This window comes from Patiria miniata, unplaced genomic scaffold (assembly GCF_015706575.1).
Source record: "Patiria miniata isolate m_02_andy unplaced genomic scaffold, ASM1570657v1 HiC_scaffold_1, whole genome shotgun sequence".
Lineage (NCBI taxonomy): Eukaryota > Metazoa > Echinodermata > Asteroidea > Valvatida > Asterinidae > Patiria > Patiria miniata.
In genome coordinates this window covers 26607183-26625459 of record NW_024037047.1, presented here as the reverse complement: position 1 = coordinate 26625459, position 18277 = coordinate 26607183, and the positions used below count along the sequence as shown (strand labels likewise).

The window sequence follows — 18277 nt, the reverse complement described above, 5'->3', positions numbered from 1 at the left end:
GGCCATCTTAGAGAGCATCTTTGTTTGATTCATTCAGTAATAATGAGTGCACAAATGGTTCACTCATGCATATCCAAGAAAAAGCAAAGACATTGCCCTCCAAGATGGCTGCTATACGTATAAGGTCTATCAACAAAAATCGTCTCAACAATCGTGTTAACTTGGTTATCATTAAAACACTGTGTGATTTTGAAGGATAGTTTTCAGTAGAATAATTAGTGAAATGCCCATTGTCTTGTTAACATAAGTTTAAGTTGTAATATGATGAAGGTCTAGTAACAAAAATCGTCTCAAAAATCGTGTTAACTTGGTTATCATTAGAACATTGTGTGATTTTGAAGGATTGTTTTCAGTGGAATAATTATTGAAATGCCCATTGTCTTGTTACCATAAGTTTAGGTTGTAATATGTTAAAGCTGTTCTAGACCCTGTTTGTTCCTCTGGTCATGCAAACGTTATCTGCAACGCAGAACTATGCTTAAGTGACAGGCTTTGACTTAATTTTTTAATCAAAGTTATTACTTTTTGTGTTCATTATTAGTTGATTTTTTATACACGACAGCCACCATTTAGCAATTGCCTAAGATGAGCTATATTTTAAAAATCAACATAATTTTTTTAGAAACAATTATTGCTTGATTTTTATTTACAACTATAATTTCTTATGTTGTCAAGTCAATACCATGATTATTGTGAAGGACTAAGAATTTGAGGGTAAAAAAGATTAAAGTGAAAACTTGTGTCTATTATTTTCAGTCTGCAGTCGGTATTGACATTGGAACTTGTTATTCTATTGCGACATTCATTCAAGTACATCTGCTGATCACGTGCGAATCACTCGGCACTACCAATGGCAGATCACAACCGCTGATTAATGTCAAACTAGTAAAATGGGGTCAAATATAATAAATGGAATGCTAAAGTGCCTGAATTAATTGCCGAAAAGCCTAAGGATACAAGGGTGGGGGTGGGGGGGGGGCAAGCCTCATGACCCAACCCCGCCCACCCCACCCCAGCCTTCACTCGGCACAAACCTTTCACTAACCCCCACCCTACATATGAATTTCCCTTACTCGGTTTCCTGAAGCTAAATCCTACCTGTCTACATTCTTCGCTTAACCGACCAAAGTTTAAAAACTAAAATAGTTAAAACGATGTACGCCTATTGATGGTCTATATTGTTTTGACTGCCTATGATTGTTCCATATGTTTTGACAGTCGGTGAAATAGACCTATTAACCTTTGAAAAAGGAACTCCTCTCTTTTCAAAAGGAACGCGTCCCTCGTCCCTCGTACATTTCGAAAAAGTCCCATGGATCAGATTGACCCGGAATCTGGGTTTGAGCTGGCCTGACACTTTTCACTTTGTGAAAAATGACACTTTTGGGTGGTCAAATGGCGCTTCCCTGACCCATTTCTGGGCCATTTGATTCGACAACCATGGCAAAAGTCATATTGACCCGACAAGGTGTCAGACCAAAGAGAACCCATGTTCCGGGTCAAATCGGACCTGGGACTCTCTCTTTTCTGTAGTGTGTACCTTGTGCTTAGGACCCTCTGATTTTGTTTTAGACATCCACGGCCCTGTTTCATTTACACTAAATGTTGAATCCATGTTGGCACACTGACGAAAATGTTTCATTTTAATAATGAGAAAAAATGAGCTTCTGAATGAGCCGCCGTTTGATTGAGTATCCCATATCGCTTAGGCAAACAAATATCCTGCGGCTCCAAATACAATCAGCATTCACGCACCTTTTTGGCCGTTGAAACCCTTTTTGTTCAAAACAATATGTCAGATCTTATATTTGTCACGAAGTTACATACAACTTAGTTTTGGGACGTTCTCGGGAATATCAGTTCTGAATAATGATCTTTGGACTGCCATGTTAATGAATACTATAAGCCACGGCGTAGAAGGTAAACAGAAATGACGACACAGGGAGGTGATGGTGCAATTATGGGCCCAATATCAGTATGTTTGTATTGACAGATCCGTGATATTATTTGGGCAACATTAAATTTCAGCCTTTTGTGTTATCAGACGCATTAGTTTTCCTCGTCTCGTAAATACCAAAACCACCAGTCGTGTAGGCAAGAGACATGGCAAAAAAGAACAATTTTGGGATTGTGGGTGACTGGCATTTGCCTTCATTTCCGGATATCACAGCATTGGAAGACGAGTTATGCCCCGGTGATAGGCTGGAGTTTGACTTTGGCATATACGCACACTGGGGTATATACGTCGGTCGGTACCAAGATATGAGACATGCTGTCATCCATTTCGGTATGTTCGAAAAGCGGGCGACATTCTCCAAAAAGAAGATATCAGGCAGTGCGTTTGCTGCCGGTCAAAAGCCCGAGATACGAGCTGATACGATTGGGATGATTCTCGGTGGTTCTGGCAAGGTCAGGATCAACAACTCAAGAGACCTTAAAGTGGAGCATTTGGATCCAGACGTCATCATTGAAACAGCTACGACCATGCACCGAGACAAAACACCGATTGATTACAACCTTATCGAGAATAACTGCGAGCACTTCGTGAATCTTTGTCGATACGACAAACCCCATAGTCAGCAAGCTGAAGATTTGGTGATTGGGGCCCTGGGTTTATTCGTCGGGGGAGCCATAGCCGGTGAGTATCTCAAGCTATAACTTTGGCACACGCGGCAATGATACAAGCCAAGCCTAGAACAGCTCGGCCCTGGGGCGGATCTTCCTTTGGCTCAGGGGAAGGAACTAGGTATAGCTTTCAAGAGAGGGGGTATACAGGCATTTGACACTTTTTTTCCTGCATGATTTTACTTTTTTTTCTTTTTACCAAATGGGTGTGGGGGTGGTAATTAGAATTTACAATCCCCGTTTATCCACCCCTATACTTGTGAGGGGATGGGGGTGGCAGCCATAGTTTTGAATGCGTAGAGGGCGGGGTTTACAGAAGAAGTATTTTCATGCACGCATAATGTTCTGTACACAATGGGCTTGATTCATTTCTTTCTTTTGGCGTTACCATACCATGTAATCCCACATGATAGCACTACCAGATACTCGTCATAAGAAAATAATGAGACAATGAGACGGACAAACAAGATGAAAATCAGGCGCGCTCTAGCTCTTGGACCAGCAATTTATCAGGCGCGGTGCAGGATAGACAATTAAGGCCAAAACTTTGAATGTTGCTGTTCATGCTATTGAGGTCAGTATAACGTATCCAGCTTTGGATGTCAGGGGGCAACCGCATCATTCCGCACTGAAATGTAGACGTGTTTTTTTTTTCTCCGGACACTTGCCGTCCGTAAAATAAAAAAGGTACCCTTCTTCCTTAATGAGGGGTGCTCTTCAAAACTGACCATCTCTATGCACACTGCAAATTATATACCCATTGTTATGGTTTTTGAGTGGGTTATCTTTTTTGTGGGATTGACATCGGAACTCTCTTACCATTAATTGGAATAATGCTGAAAAAAATTGTGGAAGAAATCCACCAGGGCGTGGCAAAGTGCCCCCTCCTACCCCCCCCCCCCCCGATACGCCACTGATTGAGGTCTCAAATTCATTTTAAATTTAAATAACCAATTGCTCGATTTATAATCATAGCTACGATTTTGGGAAGGCCAGAGAGGCACGAATATCCACAATGAAGGGTAAAGCTTTTATTTGTTTTTTTAGCGATCCGTTTTGATTTTTTCTATTTACAGGTCTCTTCATCAGGATGATAAGTCCCAGCACTCAACGCAGATAATCCTGTCTTTTCAACTAATTCTCCTGGAGTACTACCGTAATTGAGCTGGTATAGAATGCCACGGAGAGTGATCCACCAAATTATTAACGAACAGAGGCACTATTTATGTATAATATAGGATGGTGTGGTAAGGATGACAACAAAACCTAGTGGTAAATGAAGAGTATTGGAAATGGAGCCTAATAAAAGGCTAATATAAACCAGAAAAGAACTCGCCATTTCAGTGCTAAATATCAATTTTGAATTGACAATATTTTACAGTTGAAAGACATTTTTAAAAATGAGGAAAAGAATCGCATTAGAAAACAGAATTACATTTTAACTAGAGAGAAAATGCACAATGAAACATTCCTGTGTAAGAATTTAAGCCTTTTTGTAAAAAGAAAATCACGTTCACAACTACGTCAATGTGTTATTATAGCTTTGATTTTGCAATCTGTATATATATATGCTTACTGCTGAATTATGTAATTTAGATACATTTTGTAAATAATGACCTTTGGCCCAAAATTTCAGGTAGGCACCTGGTATAGTTAAACGCAAGAGAAATTGCATTGTAAACGTAGGCAAGATTTACCACGAAAATGTTTAAAATCCAAACCTATTTCTTTCTCTTCCCATAAAACACGAGAGCTACAATGAGCAAACGCTTGCGATAAATTAATTCATGACTTCAAATCCATATTAAATTTGGAGTGCAAAAACCCAATTTTTTTTGCAAATTTTGATTGCCGGAGTTTTCAAAAGTTTCAAAAATGCGACGAATGTACGTATGTACGAACAACACTTATCAAGTTCCAATGACTTTGCCGGATTCTTTCCCAAAGCAGACCTTAACTTTAATATCATCTTAATATTTGTTTACTTAATGAGACTCAGCAATCTACGGTCGTTCCTTTTTAACAAAACAAAATTAACCCAAAACACATACGAGTTCGTCATGTGATAAGTGCAAACGCGGAGACTGCAGTAAACAAGTCATACTTCCTTAAAAAGCAAACGTGTTGAATAGGAACTCGATGCCTTTTAGCGACACCTGTACACCAGCTCACAAAAATGTTTTTGTCGCTTGAATCATGAATGGCGTATAAATGAACTTGGGGTCGAGTGAATTTATTTTTAGCATTTTCATTGTGTCTGTGTATGTGAGCTGCGCATAATAGGTCCTCGGCCGATTGCAAATGGTGGGAAAATTTCATAGGCCTATGATGTTTGTGCAAGTAACAAAAACACGTTTTGTCGAAAGCCAGGAAAGTTTCGAATTAGTCAGTATTGGGGAGACTTTGTGCATGCGAATTAACAATCCCAGTCGTTTTTGTTTTCTTTTATTCAGAACTAAGGAGATTTAGGATAATTCTTTTCCGTCGGACTTGGAAATGAACACGAGTTAATTCATTCATTCAGTTGCAGCATCATGAACCTCAACATATGTCTTTCGTATGATTAGACGCATTAGTTTACCTCGTCTCGCAAATACTGAACCATCAGTCGACAGGCAGGAGACATGGCAACGAAGAACAATTATGGGATTAAGGGCAACTGGCGTGAGTCTTCATTTCCGGATATCAACGCATTGGAAGACGAGTTATGTCACGGTGATAGACTGGAATTCAACCGCGGCTTGTACTCACACTGGGGCATACACGTCGGTGAATACGAAGGGATGGAACACGCGGTCATCCATTTCGGTAAGTTCGAAAGAGGGCCGGTATTCTTGCGTTTTCGGTCTGCTGTCAGTGAAAAGACCGAGATACGAGCTGATACTATTGGACAGATTATCGGTGGTTCTGGCAGGGTGAGGATAAACAACTCAAGGGACAACAAAGAAGAGCCTTTGGATACCGGCAACATCATTGGAACAGCAATGAAGATGCACCGAGACGAAACGCCGATCGTCTACAACCTTTTCAGCAAAAACTGCGAGCACTTCGTGAACCTCTGTCGATACGGTCATCCCCACAGTGATCAGATAACTGCAGCACTGCAGACGGCTTGGAACTTAGGCCAATATTTGCTTGCCATTGGTGCAATAATAAGTAAGTATAAAAAGTACGCATTTAGGCCTACTGTGACTAAGAACCATAAAAGGGAAGAGGAAATTTGTCTCTTGGTCGACAATGTAACGATAGCTGTTAAACTATAGTAACAACAAATTCTGTCAAGGTCGTTTTGATTGGGGCATGGTAATTGGGTGAAAAGGGGCACTCGGCATCCCTGCTGACAAGAACACAGAGTTTTTATTGGCCCTCTGCAAAATCAAAAACAGGGGAAGAAGACGGGGAGGACATCATCTTCGTATGGGGGCGCTGTATGCTCGAAGTGGACACTATCGGACAATAAGTGGCACTGTTCATGGAGGTACAACATCACCATGAGCACATTCGCGCGACGTTAGAAAAGGGTAACACATCTTTTCTTTTCTTTTCTTTTATATTTTACTGCTTTTTTTTGGGGGGGTGGAGTGGGGTTAGACCCCCTGCATTCAAAACGCTAAAAGTGAAAGACCATGAAGATGCACAATGAAATGTGAATCGTTTTAGCTATTTCCAGCAATCTGTACTCATTTCCTTTTAATTCTACAGTTGTCACCTACGCGAATTCTCGTCGCAGAAACTGAACGAAGATAATCCTGTCATTTCAACAGCTTTTCGTGGATCACCAGCAGTTGCCAAAGAACCTCACAGGGGATGGAGCGACGAATCAGCGAACAGCAGCACTGGGATTTATTTGCCGGTGGTTCGACATGAATTGAAGGCTGGTGCCGTAAGGATGATAACCAAAACAATAACACATACAAAAAAAAATATTGCTGCTGTACTATGGTGTACTATAAAGGACACCTATCTTTTATCGTCGTGCCTGTGGGGAGCTCCGTCGTGCCCATGAGCAGGTCCGCCGTGTTTGTGAGCAGAGCGTCGTGCGTGTGAGTAAAACCGTCGTGCCTGTGAGCAGGTCCGTCGTGTTTGTGAGCAGAGCGTCGTGCGTGTGAGTAAAACCGTCGAGCCTGTGAGCAGGTCCGTCGTGTTTGTGGAGAGGTCCGTCGTGTTTGTGAGCAGAACGTCGTGCCTGTGAGTAAATCCGTCGTGCCTGTGAGCAGTCCGTCGTGCGTGTGGGGAGGTCCGTCGTGGGTGTGGGGAGGTCCGTCGTGCGTGTGGGGAGGTCCGTCGTGTTTGTGAGTAAAACCGTCGTGCCTGTGAGTAAAGGCGTCGTGCCTGTGAGTCAATCCGTCGTGCCTGTGAGTAAAACCGTCGTGCGTGTGAGTAAAACCGTCGTGGTTGTGAGTAAAACCGCCGTGCGTGTGAGTAAAGCCGTCGCGCCTGTGAGTAAAGGCGTCGCGCCTGTGAGTCAAACCGTCGTGCCTGTGAGTAAAACCGTCGTGCCTGTGAGTAAAACCGTCGTATTTGTGAGTAAAACCGTCGTGCCTGTGAGTAAAACCGTCGTGTTTGTAAGTAAAACCGTCGTGCCTGTGAGTAAAGCCGTCGTGTCTGTGAGTAAAACCGTCGTGTTTGTGAGTAAAACCGTCGTGCCTGTGAATAAAACCGTCGAGCCTGCGAGTAAAACCGTCGTGTTTGTGAGAAAATCCGTCGTGTTTTGTGAGTAGAGCCGTCGTGCCTATGAGGAGCCATGTGTAATTTAACAAAATGATTGATATAAATTCATTGTTTATTATATAATTCAGTTTTCCGGACAATTATATGTAAATAAATGTTTGGCAGTTTGCATTACATGTAAATTAATTTATTTGCCACTGCATTATTTATATATAAATATTTTTTTGCAACCTAATTATTTACATATAATTTTGGGCAAACTAGCATTATTAATACATTTAATAAATTTGCAACCTTATTATTTATATATGATTTATTTGGTACCTCATTATTTATATATATATTTTTTTGCACGCTTTAATTATTTATTATATGATTTATTTGGTACCTTATTATTTATATATAATTTTTGGCACACTTTATTTATTTATATATAATGCATTATTTATTATTTAATTATTATTTATTGTATAATGCAGTATTTATTACATAATGCATTATATATCATATAATGCATTATTTGTTATATAATGCATTATTTTATTGTATCAGTACAAGATAAAATGCATTATTCGGCGCAGACACACACTGTTGATCAGTCACGTAATTTTCTTCAATCAGCTGGTTGATGCCATGGGGTACGTGTGCGCGGTTAACAGTAGCCTACTCGGTGGGCGCGGCCAGGGAACACCTGGCCGCCCCAATTATTTGCGGACGTGACATATTGAGGCCAGAGAAATAGTTCATATCGCTAAAATGATATGGATCGCGCGCCCAAAGGGGTAAAAAGAAGCAATATCGATACAGTGTATTAAGTCAAGTTCATTAATTAGGCTCAGAAAGTTCACTTCTGCTTAGCTTTTCGAAGCCGCTATACATGGAAAATAAACCCATTACCTCCCCTTCGCCTCCAATATAAAGAAATTAACTAAGGGCGAGAATTTACTGGTACGACGGGCAGTGCCTCAAGTCAAAAGAAATAAATAGTTCTTAAGTAAGATTTTGATTTTGACCAATTTTCACAAGTTCGTTTTAATCTTTAGAAACACTAGCACCCTCTGGTACTGGTGGTGCTTATTCCAACCGTATTTTCCAACGGTGGGAAAAAAATCGGCGTGCCTTTTTTCAAGTTTATTCTTCAGAAATTTTGGCATTTCTCAAGTTTATTCTTAAGTAATTTAGGCATATTATAAATTCAAGTCACGTGACAAATTACACCGTGACTAACACCCATTTGTTCTGATGGGGTTAGTATCCAACCGTAGTTTCTAGCGGTGGATATATTCGCAGTGAATGATAGGCCAGCGTGCCAAGATTTGGGCCCAGTGATGCCAAGCATGGCAAGGATTTGGGGCAAACGTACGTGCCCCCGTTTTTTTTCTGGCCAATGTACCAAAACTGTTTGGGTTAATAAAATTTGAATAAAACGATATATAATAGCGGCTCGAAAAAAAACTATGCCTAAGGCCAAAAAAAAAAAGTCTCCGGTTTCTGGTATGGAGCTTGCCCCAAAAGTGGTGCGGCGACGCAGCTTTTTTTTTTTTTACCTGTTTTTTTTTTTTTTTTTTTTGGGGGGGGGCTTCAAATGTCGGCTGATGACTGTAAATGGTGCCCGACTAAACTTAGTGCAAATATATGGGAGTCCAGAGAGGCCACATAAAGCTTATTCTCGATCATAACCCAATCTAAAAACACGTTAAAATTGTGCAGCAGCAGAATTCCAGTCAAACCAGTGAGTTTGGCGGTTTTGAGACATCATCTTTCATTGAAAAAAAAAAATCATTTTGCCGACGCGCATGGCTACGGCGACGCGCGCGCATACCAGAAACTATAATAAATTATATAATAAATAATGAATGATATATAAATAATATTGTTAAATAATTTATTTACACATGGCGCCTCATAGGCACGACGGCTTTACTCACACGCAACACGGTTTTACTCACAAACACAACGGACCTCCCCACACGCACGACGGACCTCCCCACACGCACGACGGACCTGCCCACACGCACGACGGACTGCTCACAGGCACGACGGTTTTACTCACGCACGACGCTCTGCTCACAAACACGACGGACCTGCTCACAGGCACGATGGACCTGCTCACAGGCACGACGGAGCTCCCCGGCCCACACGCACGACGATAACAGATAGATGTGTTACAATGGATAATGTAGTAACCAACGCATAATGTATCACCAACCGATAATGTATCACAAATTGACTGATACTGTATCACTAACTCAAAATTTCGCTCAAATAACGACTAATCAGTACAAAAATTCCTTAGCAATCCAGCCATACTTGTGATTGTGGTGCACACTCACCTTGCACGTATACAAAAGAGCAACTTTATTTTCGGTATCATTTGTCATTAATTGCATAATTTTGTACATATTATCACTGTTTTGGGTCAAACAAAATGGCTGGATTGCTACGGAATTTCTTTACAGATCATTAATTTGAGCAAGATGTGTGCAGTAGTTTTGGAGTATTAAGGGGAACTTTCTTTTTTGGTTGAATGTGGTTAGTAGAACATTGAAATATGAAGAGACAAATTATAACCAGAGTGAAAACACAGTACAACAGATATGCAATCACATCGCAAAAAAAAAAATCTTGCAAATATTCTTAAAATTTAGGTCGTGTTCAAACCAGTTACATTTGTTAAATAACACTTGTCATTTGAATTTGTTATGTATATTTGCTGCTAATTCTGACATGTTATTGTATATTAGCAAGGGCCTATGCAGAATTTTCCGGTGGGGCTTTGTAGCATACTCTAAAGCTGTTCATATTTAGTATTTTAACATGTTCACAAGTTAATAGCAAAAAAGTGTTAACAAAAAAAAGATTATATTGCTAACAGTTTTTTTTCCGTGTATTAAATGGCTTATTCAAATAAGCGTATGTCGTAGCACGCAAAAGTATCGATCCTGTATTTTTAACACGCGACGGGAAAATGAGACCGTCATTTTAAAATTTAGTTCCTCCACACGCTGTATGAGCTACATATTCGGGCTCCAAAATAATATAAGCGCATTCACCACTGTTTTTGTCCCTATATCGTCATAATGTTATCGATACAAACGCTTTCAAATATATACTTGGGGATTTACATCGATGTTGCAATACATCCAAAAACACATTGTATGGGACACGAATTTGGAAATCCCATTTCCGCATAGCACGCCTGGGGCCAATTTCACGGCGCTGCTCAGCACAAAAATTTGCTTAGCACAAAAAAAGTCTGGCTTATAAAAGCAGGTTGCCAGCCAAAACTTCGTATGACTTATTATTGCTTGTGATTAGTATTCAACTGTGGTTTGCTTAGCATGAAAATTACCTGTAGTTTTGGCTGGAAACCAGCTTTTATAAGCCAGACTTTTTTTGTGCTTAGCGGCGCCGTGAAATTGGGCCCCGATCTTTGACCCGTCAAGTAGGTCTTACATAATAAAAAGGGATACTGCAGGCGCGGATCGGGTGGGGGGGGGGGGGTCCAGGCGCGGTTCTACGGGGGGGGGGGGGGCTAGGGGGGGCTGTAGCCCCCCAAAAATTGTGTCTAGCCCCCCCCCCCCAAAAAAAAAAAATTAATTCCGTAAAAAAAAATTGCATTAGCAAAAAGAAGGATTGTGATGTACATGCGAACGGTCTCCCCCTAAAGAAGAAATAGCCGTGACAAGGGTGCATTAGTTAATATAGTGTGAATGAGTTTAGTATTTTATTGGCGCTCCCCATTGAAAATATGGCATGAGTCCACCCTCCCCCCCCCCCCCAACTTATTGATTTTCGGAGGCCTAAGAGTCTGGAAAAAAATAACCGGTCAACATTTCAGCACGCCTCCCTGAAAAAAAAATCTGGATCCACCGTGCTAGCCCCCCAAAAATATTTGTTTTAGAACCGCGCCTGGTGTAGGCCCCTATACTTAATTCGCACAGAATATATTTTTTGGTCAAAAAACAATACCACGAATGAATGCTATTAGTATTATTCCACCACTCAGTTCTAAAAGTGTGCAGCCTCGTTTATTTGCAAAGAGGGCATTTCTCATCGGGAAATTACCTCAGCTTTCAACTCTGACCCTCTTGTACTTGCAGTATCTTGTACTTGCAGTATACTTGATAATGAACAATAATTGACAAAACATGAACATTGTGTATAATAAAGTCTGTCACGCGCCAATGTGGCCCATCAGGCCGGCGTTTATCTTCGGCGTCCGTAGTATGAAACGTCTGAGAATATTTCTACTCCCCACCCGGGATTCCCAGCTAATGTCGGTACCCATTTATATTCCTGGTGGAGAGAAAACTGCCGGGAATGAAGTGGCTTGCCCAAGGACACAACATAATTACGAGCGGCGGGATTCGAACCCCTGACCCTCTGATCATGAGTCACGACCCCCAACCACTCAGGCACACTCTCCCACAAACCCTGCATTAAATAACTTTCAACAACTGACGTCTGAACAAACGATGGATATAAAAATTGTTAATTTCTTAATTCTTTTAAAAACGTATATTCTAAGACTCCATATATATCGATGGTCTACAGACTTGAATCAAGTCCATGTAAACTTTTATTTAAAAAAATATTTAAAAAAATATGCTGGTGAACACTCTAGACTCGAGAGGCTTACAAAATTGTGCATGCCTGCGGGCAGCAATTTTTGGATGATGTGGCTTCATCTTCATCATCCTGATGTTGTCTTTCGTCTCTTGACCGATAACTGTTAGGGTTAGTCTTTGTGACACGAGATGCTTGTCGGTTGGATGTTTGCTTGCTTGGCTTAGGGACAAGTGCTGAATTGCTTGGCTTGGGTGCTTGATCGACTCGTTTGGTTGATGGGAGATCACAGAGATATTGACGTGGCTAGAGTCAGCTGGGGTTGTCGGTGTTCTGTAGCTTCCTGATGAGGGTCTTTCCACGGTCGCGGTACGGTGAGAGGAGTATGGTTGGTTATAGGTGGAATATGCTGGGTAGACATTGCTTGCAGCCCGCGGAATGCCTGACGAGTAGTGCGGGTTGTTGCTCGTGGCGTTACGGTGTTTCTTACTGCGATTCCGTGGACGCTGTTGTAGCTGGAAATCACATCATGGTGGGTGTACTCCGAGAGGAACTTGAGATACCCACGGGGGGTCCTTGGGGAACTGCAGCCCGATTGGAGGAACTCTTGACTCTCATTTGGCCGGTTGAATTATTCTCGAGTCTGACGGCGTGACCAGACTGAACTGCTCCCTTCTTTCGGAATAACTGGACAGTCACGTCGCAGGAGCGCATCGGACTGAAGTCGAACAGATTGTGGTACTTTCGGATGGTATGTGAATATGCCCCCTTTGGAAAAGTGGGCTTGCCGCGGAATTCGAATACTAAATCCATACCGGCTCGGGATGCGAAGTCCCGCTGAAACTGAGTGCTACCGCCGCAGTCATTGTCGATGTACAGAACGAAGCAGCCCGGTTTGGTCTGCTGGAGAACATCCCGAAGAAAAGCGCCTTTGGAGGGGTCGGCTCGGAAGAAAGCAGACACTGCTGAGAAAGATTTGGACAGTGTGAGGATATCAGCCCGTTTGGTGAACTGCAGATCTCTAGTGTGGAGTCTTGTATCTTTGACCAGATCACACTTTTGGTACGTTACAGTAAAGGTCTCTGGTAGGTGGGCGTATATCGTGTCCCAAGTGTCTTTCCAGTTGGGTACAGATCCAAGACAAGGCATTCCAAGGAAGGCGGGAAGATGCCGTGCTCACGGAGGAAGGTTGTCAACCCAACCAGGTCTGACCCAGGCCCGCCTCCGATGCTGCAAACCTTCAAACTGCTCCTGTTGCGCCAACTTCTTATGACCTCATCCGAGTACTGAAGCGAGCCGTACACGAGATAGCAATGGTGCATCAGGTAAAGAAACACGTAAGCACAGCGGTTGGCCGGGTCATCCCAGTCAGAACGAGAATTTGAACTGGCAAACCGGAGTCCGTTTTTGTACAAATTGGAGATATTTCTCAACGACTGCTTGACAATGTCATCATTGGATATGTATCCATGATCGGGAACGTCATTCACAAGTTCTTCGAGGATATCTGTCAGGATGCGACGAAAATAATCCGAAACAGCCTGAGCGTTTGGCACGGGAAGATCCATGCCCTGCAAAAGCAAAACGCGAATAGGAATAGAGTGAATTGACCCTTGCTGGAGTGTTCAACTGCTCTGGTTGGCAATACTCCTCATAAGAAAAGCGTTAACCATGCAGGATCAGCCTTTGCTTGATACAATCATGTGGAAACATGTACATTTTGCTACTTGGTTTAATATTCACTCACGCAAACAATAATTCTGGCACGTAATAATAATAATGCACAATCATCGGATTTCTCACTGGGGAACCCCCTCCGCCCGGTCATATACTAATTACTGTCAACATACACACCGTCACCGTTATCTTCACCGTACCTCTAAACACATTCCAAATTGACAAAATTATGTGATAATAAACAGTAAAGTACGGACCAAAAGGATATTTTGGCTTAAAAAACCCAGGAGGTTAAGCGTGTTTTGTTCAAGAAAATATGTCTCTCCGTCCAGCTCTGAAAAAGGGCAGCCATGTTGCCTCAGCGGGCAGTGAGGACGAACCAGTATGCTGAAGGGGTGATAAAATTACACAATTTACCAACAGAGGGCACAATTAACCAACATAGGGCATTGTGTGAATCCGGCAAACAAGATTACGTGCTCACACCCATCTTTAAAAATGACATAGTTCAGGCACCGTGCGAAGCAAGATGGCGGCAAACCGCGCTGCTTTGAGATATATTTTTTTTCGCGTGAAAAAACTGTCCGTTTTCATGAATGAATTTTAACCTAAAAACTGAAATTATCTTATATTTTATGACCTACACTTACGCCTATTATGTCAATTTATAATGTTTTTTGGAGGTGTGGACGGTGCTTGACGAACTATCGTGTGATGACGGTGTGTTGAGATAATTAGTACTCCCTTTATGCCTGACTGCATTATTAATTGTGAAGATTTCCGGGTACAGCCTCGTCCCCAGAGCGTACTATTTTAACCTCATTTCCAATGGCAGGTAGTGGTGGGAGCGTACAGCTTGACAAACTGGGAACGAGGTTGGTCCGGGCAGACAATACAAACTCTGGATTTTTTTTAAGCAGTAAAGGCCTCTACATTAATCCAAGCTGCGTCAATTGAGCGAAATAATTTCAAAATCAGTACAGATTTAAACAAATACTTTTACTCACCTTACTGCAGCTGGCCGAATGATAGCTTGTCCTTGTCTTGCGTCACTCAGGCTGCCGTTTTCAGTACCACGATATTATTATGAGCACAAAAAAAAATCTTGCGTCGTCTTTGGAAAATCCCGCATCAGAAATTGGAGATTTTTCTCAAGGACTGCTTGACATTTTCAGTATTGGATGTGTATCTATCGGGAACCTTATTCACAAGTTCTTCGAGGATATCTGTCAGGATGCGACGAAAATAATCCGAAACAGCCTGAGCGTTTGACACGGGAAGATCCACGGCCTGCAAAAGCAAAACGCGAATAAGAATATGGAGTGAGTTGAACCTTATAGCTTGGACTTCAGTGTTCAACTGCTGTTCTGGTTGGCAACACTCCTCGTCATCAGGTTAACTATAGGATTAGCCTCAAGTTCTTTAACCGATTCTTGGAACAATCATGTGGAGAAACCACTGATCTCTATAAAGACTGGATAGCGGATATGCATACAACATTCACACAGTAGACTTTGCATATTGACCAATTCGCCCCCGGTCTCACGAAGATGGCCGCGTATAATACGAACGTTCTACGCGTAAATACGCGCGCGTTGTATCAACAGTTGACGCGCATTTTGGTCACGTACACATATTATGATGTTCTAAAAGGAACACATTTCCGTAGTGATTATTATTTCAAAAACGCCGAAAAAGTGATTTGCGGCATTATTAAAGTAACCACTACGTTAGAAAAATTGTAGTAAACCTTGTCAGTTGGTCAGTGGTGGTGGCCAAAATATAAGTCAAGTGAGCCGCGACGTTACAAAAGAAATCATGCTGTCTATAAAGACGGCAACTTGTCCTTTGTAGATCACCAGCCGGTCTCACCAATATGGCGTCAAATTCGTACATTGTGCGGCTCTTTATTAGCTATCCAGTCTTTATATAGAGATCAGTGGGAGAAACCTGTTGACTTTTTCAACTCGGTTTCACTTACCACGCAATTTCCGGCACACATCATCAGTGGATGTCTCACTCGGGGAACCCCCTCCGCAAGACTGCATTATTAACGGCCGTCAAGCAATTTTGTGAAGCTGTATTCAATAAGGGGAAGCCCTCTGGAATTTTTGTTTAACAGTAAAAGCCTGTACACCATTGATCCTGAGCGGTGTTAAGCGTAATAATTTCACTGAATCAGAACACATTAAAACAAAATTCTTCAATTTTGCACTCATATATTAATAAGTAGCCGAATGCCAGTAGCTTGTAATTGTCTGCGTCACTGTCTGTATCTTACTGTTCTTACAATACCACGATACTGAGAAAATTTTCATGCGTCGTCTTTGGAAAATCCCACATCAGAAATGAGAATACAAAAGGGAGGAATACGCAACCTCATGAGGTAAATTTCTTGGGGGGGATCCGAAAACTCGCGGTATATCGATTAGGTTTTCAAAATGAACCCTGTACTTTGGTTCGGTGGTTCGGTTGGGAATGGACCAAATCCGCTCCTTTGCTTGACACAATGCCTATTCCAAAGGAACTTGCACGTCCGCGGCCATGTTGATTATAATTTAGGGTCATGTTTCAGTGATGTTTTCATGTAGGCTAATAAAAATGGGAGCTGTGTTTCCATGGTCACGCTGATGCAGTTGGTTTCCATAGTGATAGAGATAAATTAACCACAGCGGTCTGTGGGAGCTCGTTGGCTTGTATTATGTTTTATAGATTCGATCGATGTGCCTATATAACCATTGGTAAAATCACGTGTCTTATTTTTCCGTGGTATCAAGGTCGTACAAGGTATACTATGCCTGTAAGCTAACATAACGGTCGAAGCTTATATGAGCAAATTTTGAGATGAAAAAAAAAACAGGCCCCGGAAAGACACATTTTTAATCGTGATGTTCATCATTCGAGTGTTTAAATCATTCATGATATTGAACATTAAAGGGAATACACAACATTTGCAAGCAAACATCAAAAAACAAAACTATCAAATTATCTTACTGGACTGTTAATGACAGTCTAAAGCATCCTGTAAAATCAATTTCCAACACTGGTCGTCTTTTTTCAAATACTGCTCCCAATTTATCATATTTAAATATTCCCCATTTTCTGTGGAATCGATTGCACACCTGTGAACGGGTGCAAGCCAGCTACTGAAGTTTGCTCCGTTTCACCTTAAGTGGGGTCGGGGAACCAGACTACAAAAAAACATGATTGTTTTTCTTGGTAGTTCCAGCATCTAAGAACACAAAACTTCAAAAAGTCAGTGTATAATATTTGCTATAAATACTAAATCCATCCATTTCTGAAAATTACAGCACAAACAAAATGTTGTATATTCCCTTTAAATTTAAGGATTGTCTTCCCTTATGACTTATATTTTCGGATGTTGAACAGCTCAAAGTTCACGCATTATTCTAATTAAAGGATTTGATGTTCGTTAACAGAAAAGTAAATGGATCCATATCAAGCAGTTCGCTCGTACCCCCCGCCCGGCAAACAGGACGCCGGGATACTCTGATGAATTTACGCTCTGATTGGTTGGATTTTTCGTGACCAGTGACCTGCGCGTCATCAAGGTCATGACTCTGCAAGGTTTGAAACGGCCGTTAAGACTGATTCATTACTCTTTTATTCCAGTTCAGAGATGTTTTTTTTTCTCGTTCAAAAGCGTAATAATGTAGGAAATTCTGTAAAACTTATCTACGGTGTTGTAAATTTACAATTCCCGTCACTTGCTCAGGCTCCGTTTCGAATCACGAACGATCGGATTGCATTATGCGACGCTCCAAATTGTCAATAAAAACAGAAATCACATCCGGTATGGAATGTGCGCAATTCTATGGGAAGTTTTCGGATAGCACTTGCGCACATTGTCTAACTGCGGTCTTGAACAGCTGCAGCCAGATGCTTTATACATAGGTCATAGGCCACTTCCTTCACAAGATTCTGTGAAGCTCATCAGAGTATCCCAGCGTCCTGTTTGCAGGGCGGGGGGTACGAGCGAAATCAAGCAGCAGTCTCAAAGGTCAGGTACAAAAACGTATTATTCAGCACCTCAGTCCCCCCCCCCCCCCCCCCCCACCGGCCTGTCATCTTCTTCTTCTTCCAAGTTCTGCACCAACTTCATATTGTTGAAGACTAATGCTCATTGTTGGGTCCTACCCGATTATGGGGGAATTGCTGCACTTACGTTAATACCAAACCCAGGCGCGGTTCTACGTGGGGGCTGGGGGGGGGGGCCGTAGCCCCCCAAAATTGTGTCTAGCCCCCCCCCCCCCCCCCCCAAAAAAAAAATCCGTAAAAAAACAAAATTGCATTAGCAAAAGAAAGATTGTGATGTACATGCGAACGGTCTCCCCCTAAAGTAGAAATAGCCGTGACAAGGGTGGCATTAGTTAATATAGTGTGAATGATTTTAGGATTTTATTGGCGCTCCCCATTGAAAATATGGCATGAGTTTCTCCCCCCCCCCCCCCCAACCTATTGATTTTCGGAGGCCTAAGAGTCTGAAAAAAAAACCCGGTCAACATTTCAGCACGCCTCCCTGAAAAAAAAAATCTGGATCCACCGTGCTAGCCCCCCCCCCCCCCAAAAAAAATATTTGTTCTAGAACCGCGCCTGGGGAGGTCAGGGAAAAATGACTCGTTTCTTCTTCTTCTTTTTTATAGAAATACATAACAAATAATGTGAATTCCCCAACCCTGCTCTGGCACACGCAAAAACCAATACATGTGTATAC

At 41.9% G+C, this 18277-nt stretch overlaps 2 protein-coding genes and 1 pseudogene across 2 annotated transcripts; 2 read left to right on the top strand and 1 right to left on the bottom strand.

Annotated features, from left to right (window-relative positions):
* The first annotated feature begins 2103 nt into the window (after positions 1-2103).
* Positions 2104-2658, top strand: LOC119732416 (phospholipase A and acyltransferase 3-like). The gene has a single exon (XM_038205919.1). It carries the CDS (start codon positions 2104-2106, stop codon positions 2656-2658), a length of 555 nt encoding a protein of 184 aa, XP_038061847.1.
* A 2591-nt stretch (positions 2659-5249) lies between these two features.
* On the top strand, positions 5250-6362 carry LOC119732409 (phospholipase A and acyltransferase 3-like). Its single transcript, XM_038205905.1, has 2 exons — positions 5250-5781; positions 6328-6362. The coding sequence occupies exons 1-2, from the start codon at positions 5250-5252 to the stop codon at positions 6360-6362; spliced, it is 567 nt and encodes a 188-aa protein (XP_038061833.1).
* Positions 6363-12144: 5782 nt separating this feature from the next.
* On the bottom strand, positions 12145-13449 carry LOC119727090 (annotated as a pseudogene).
* Between the last annotated feature and the right edge of the window lie 4828 nt (positions 13450-18277).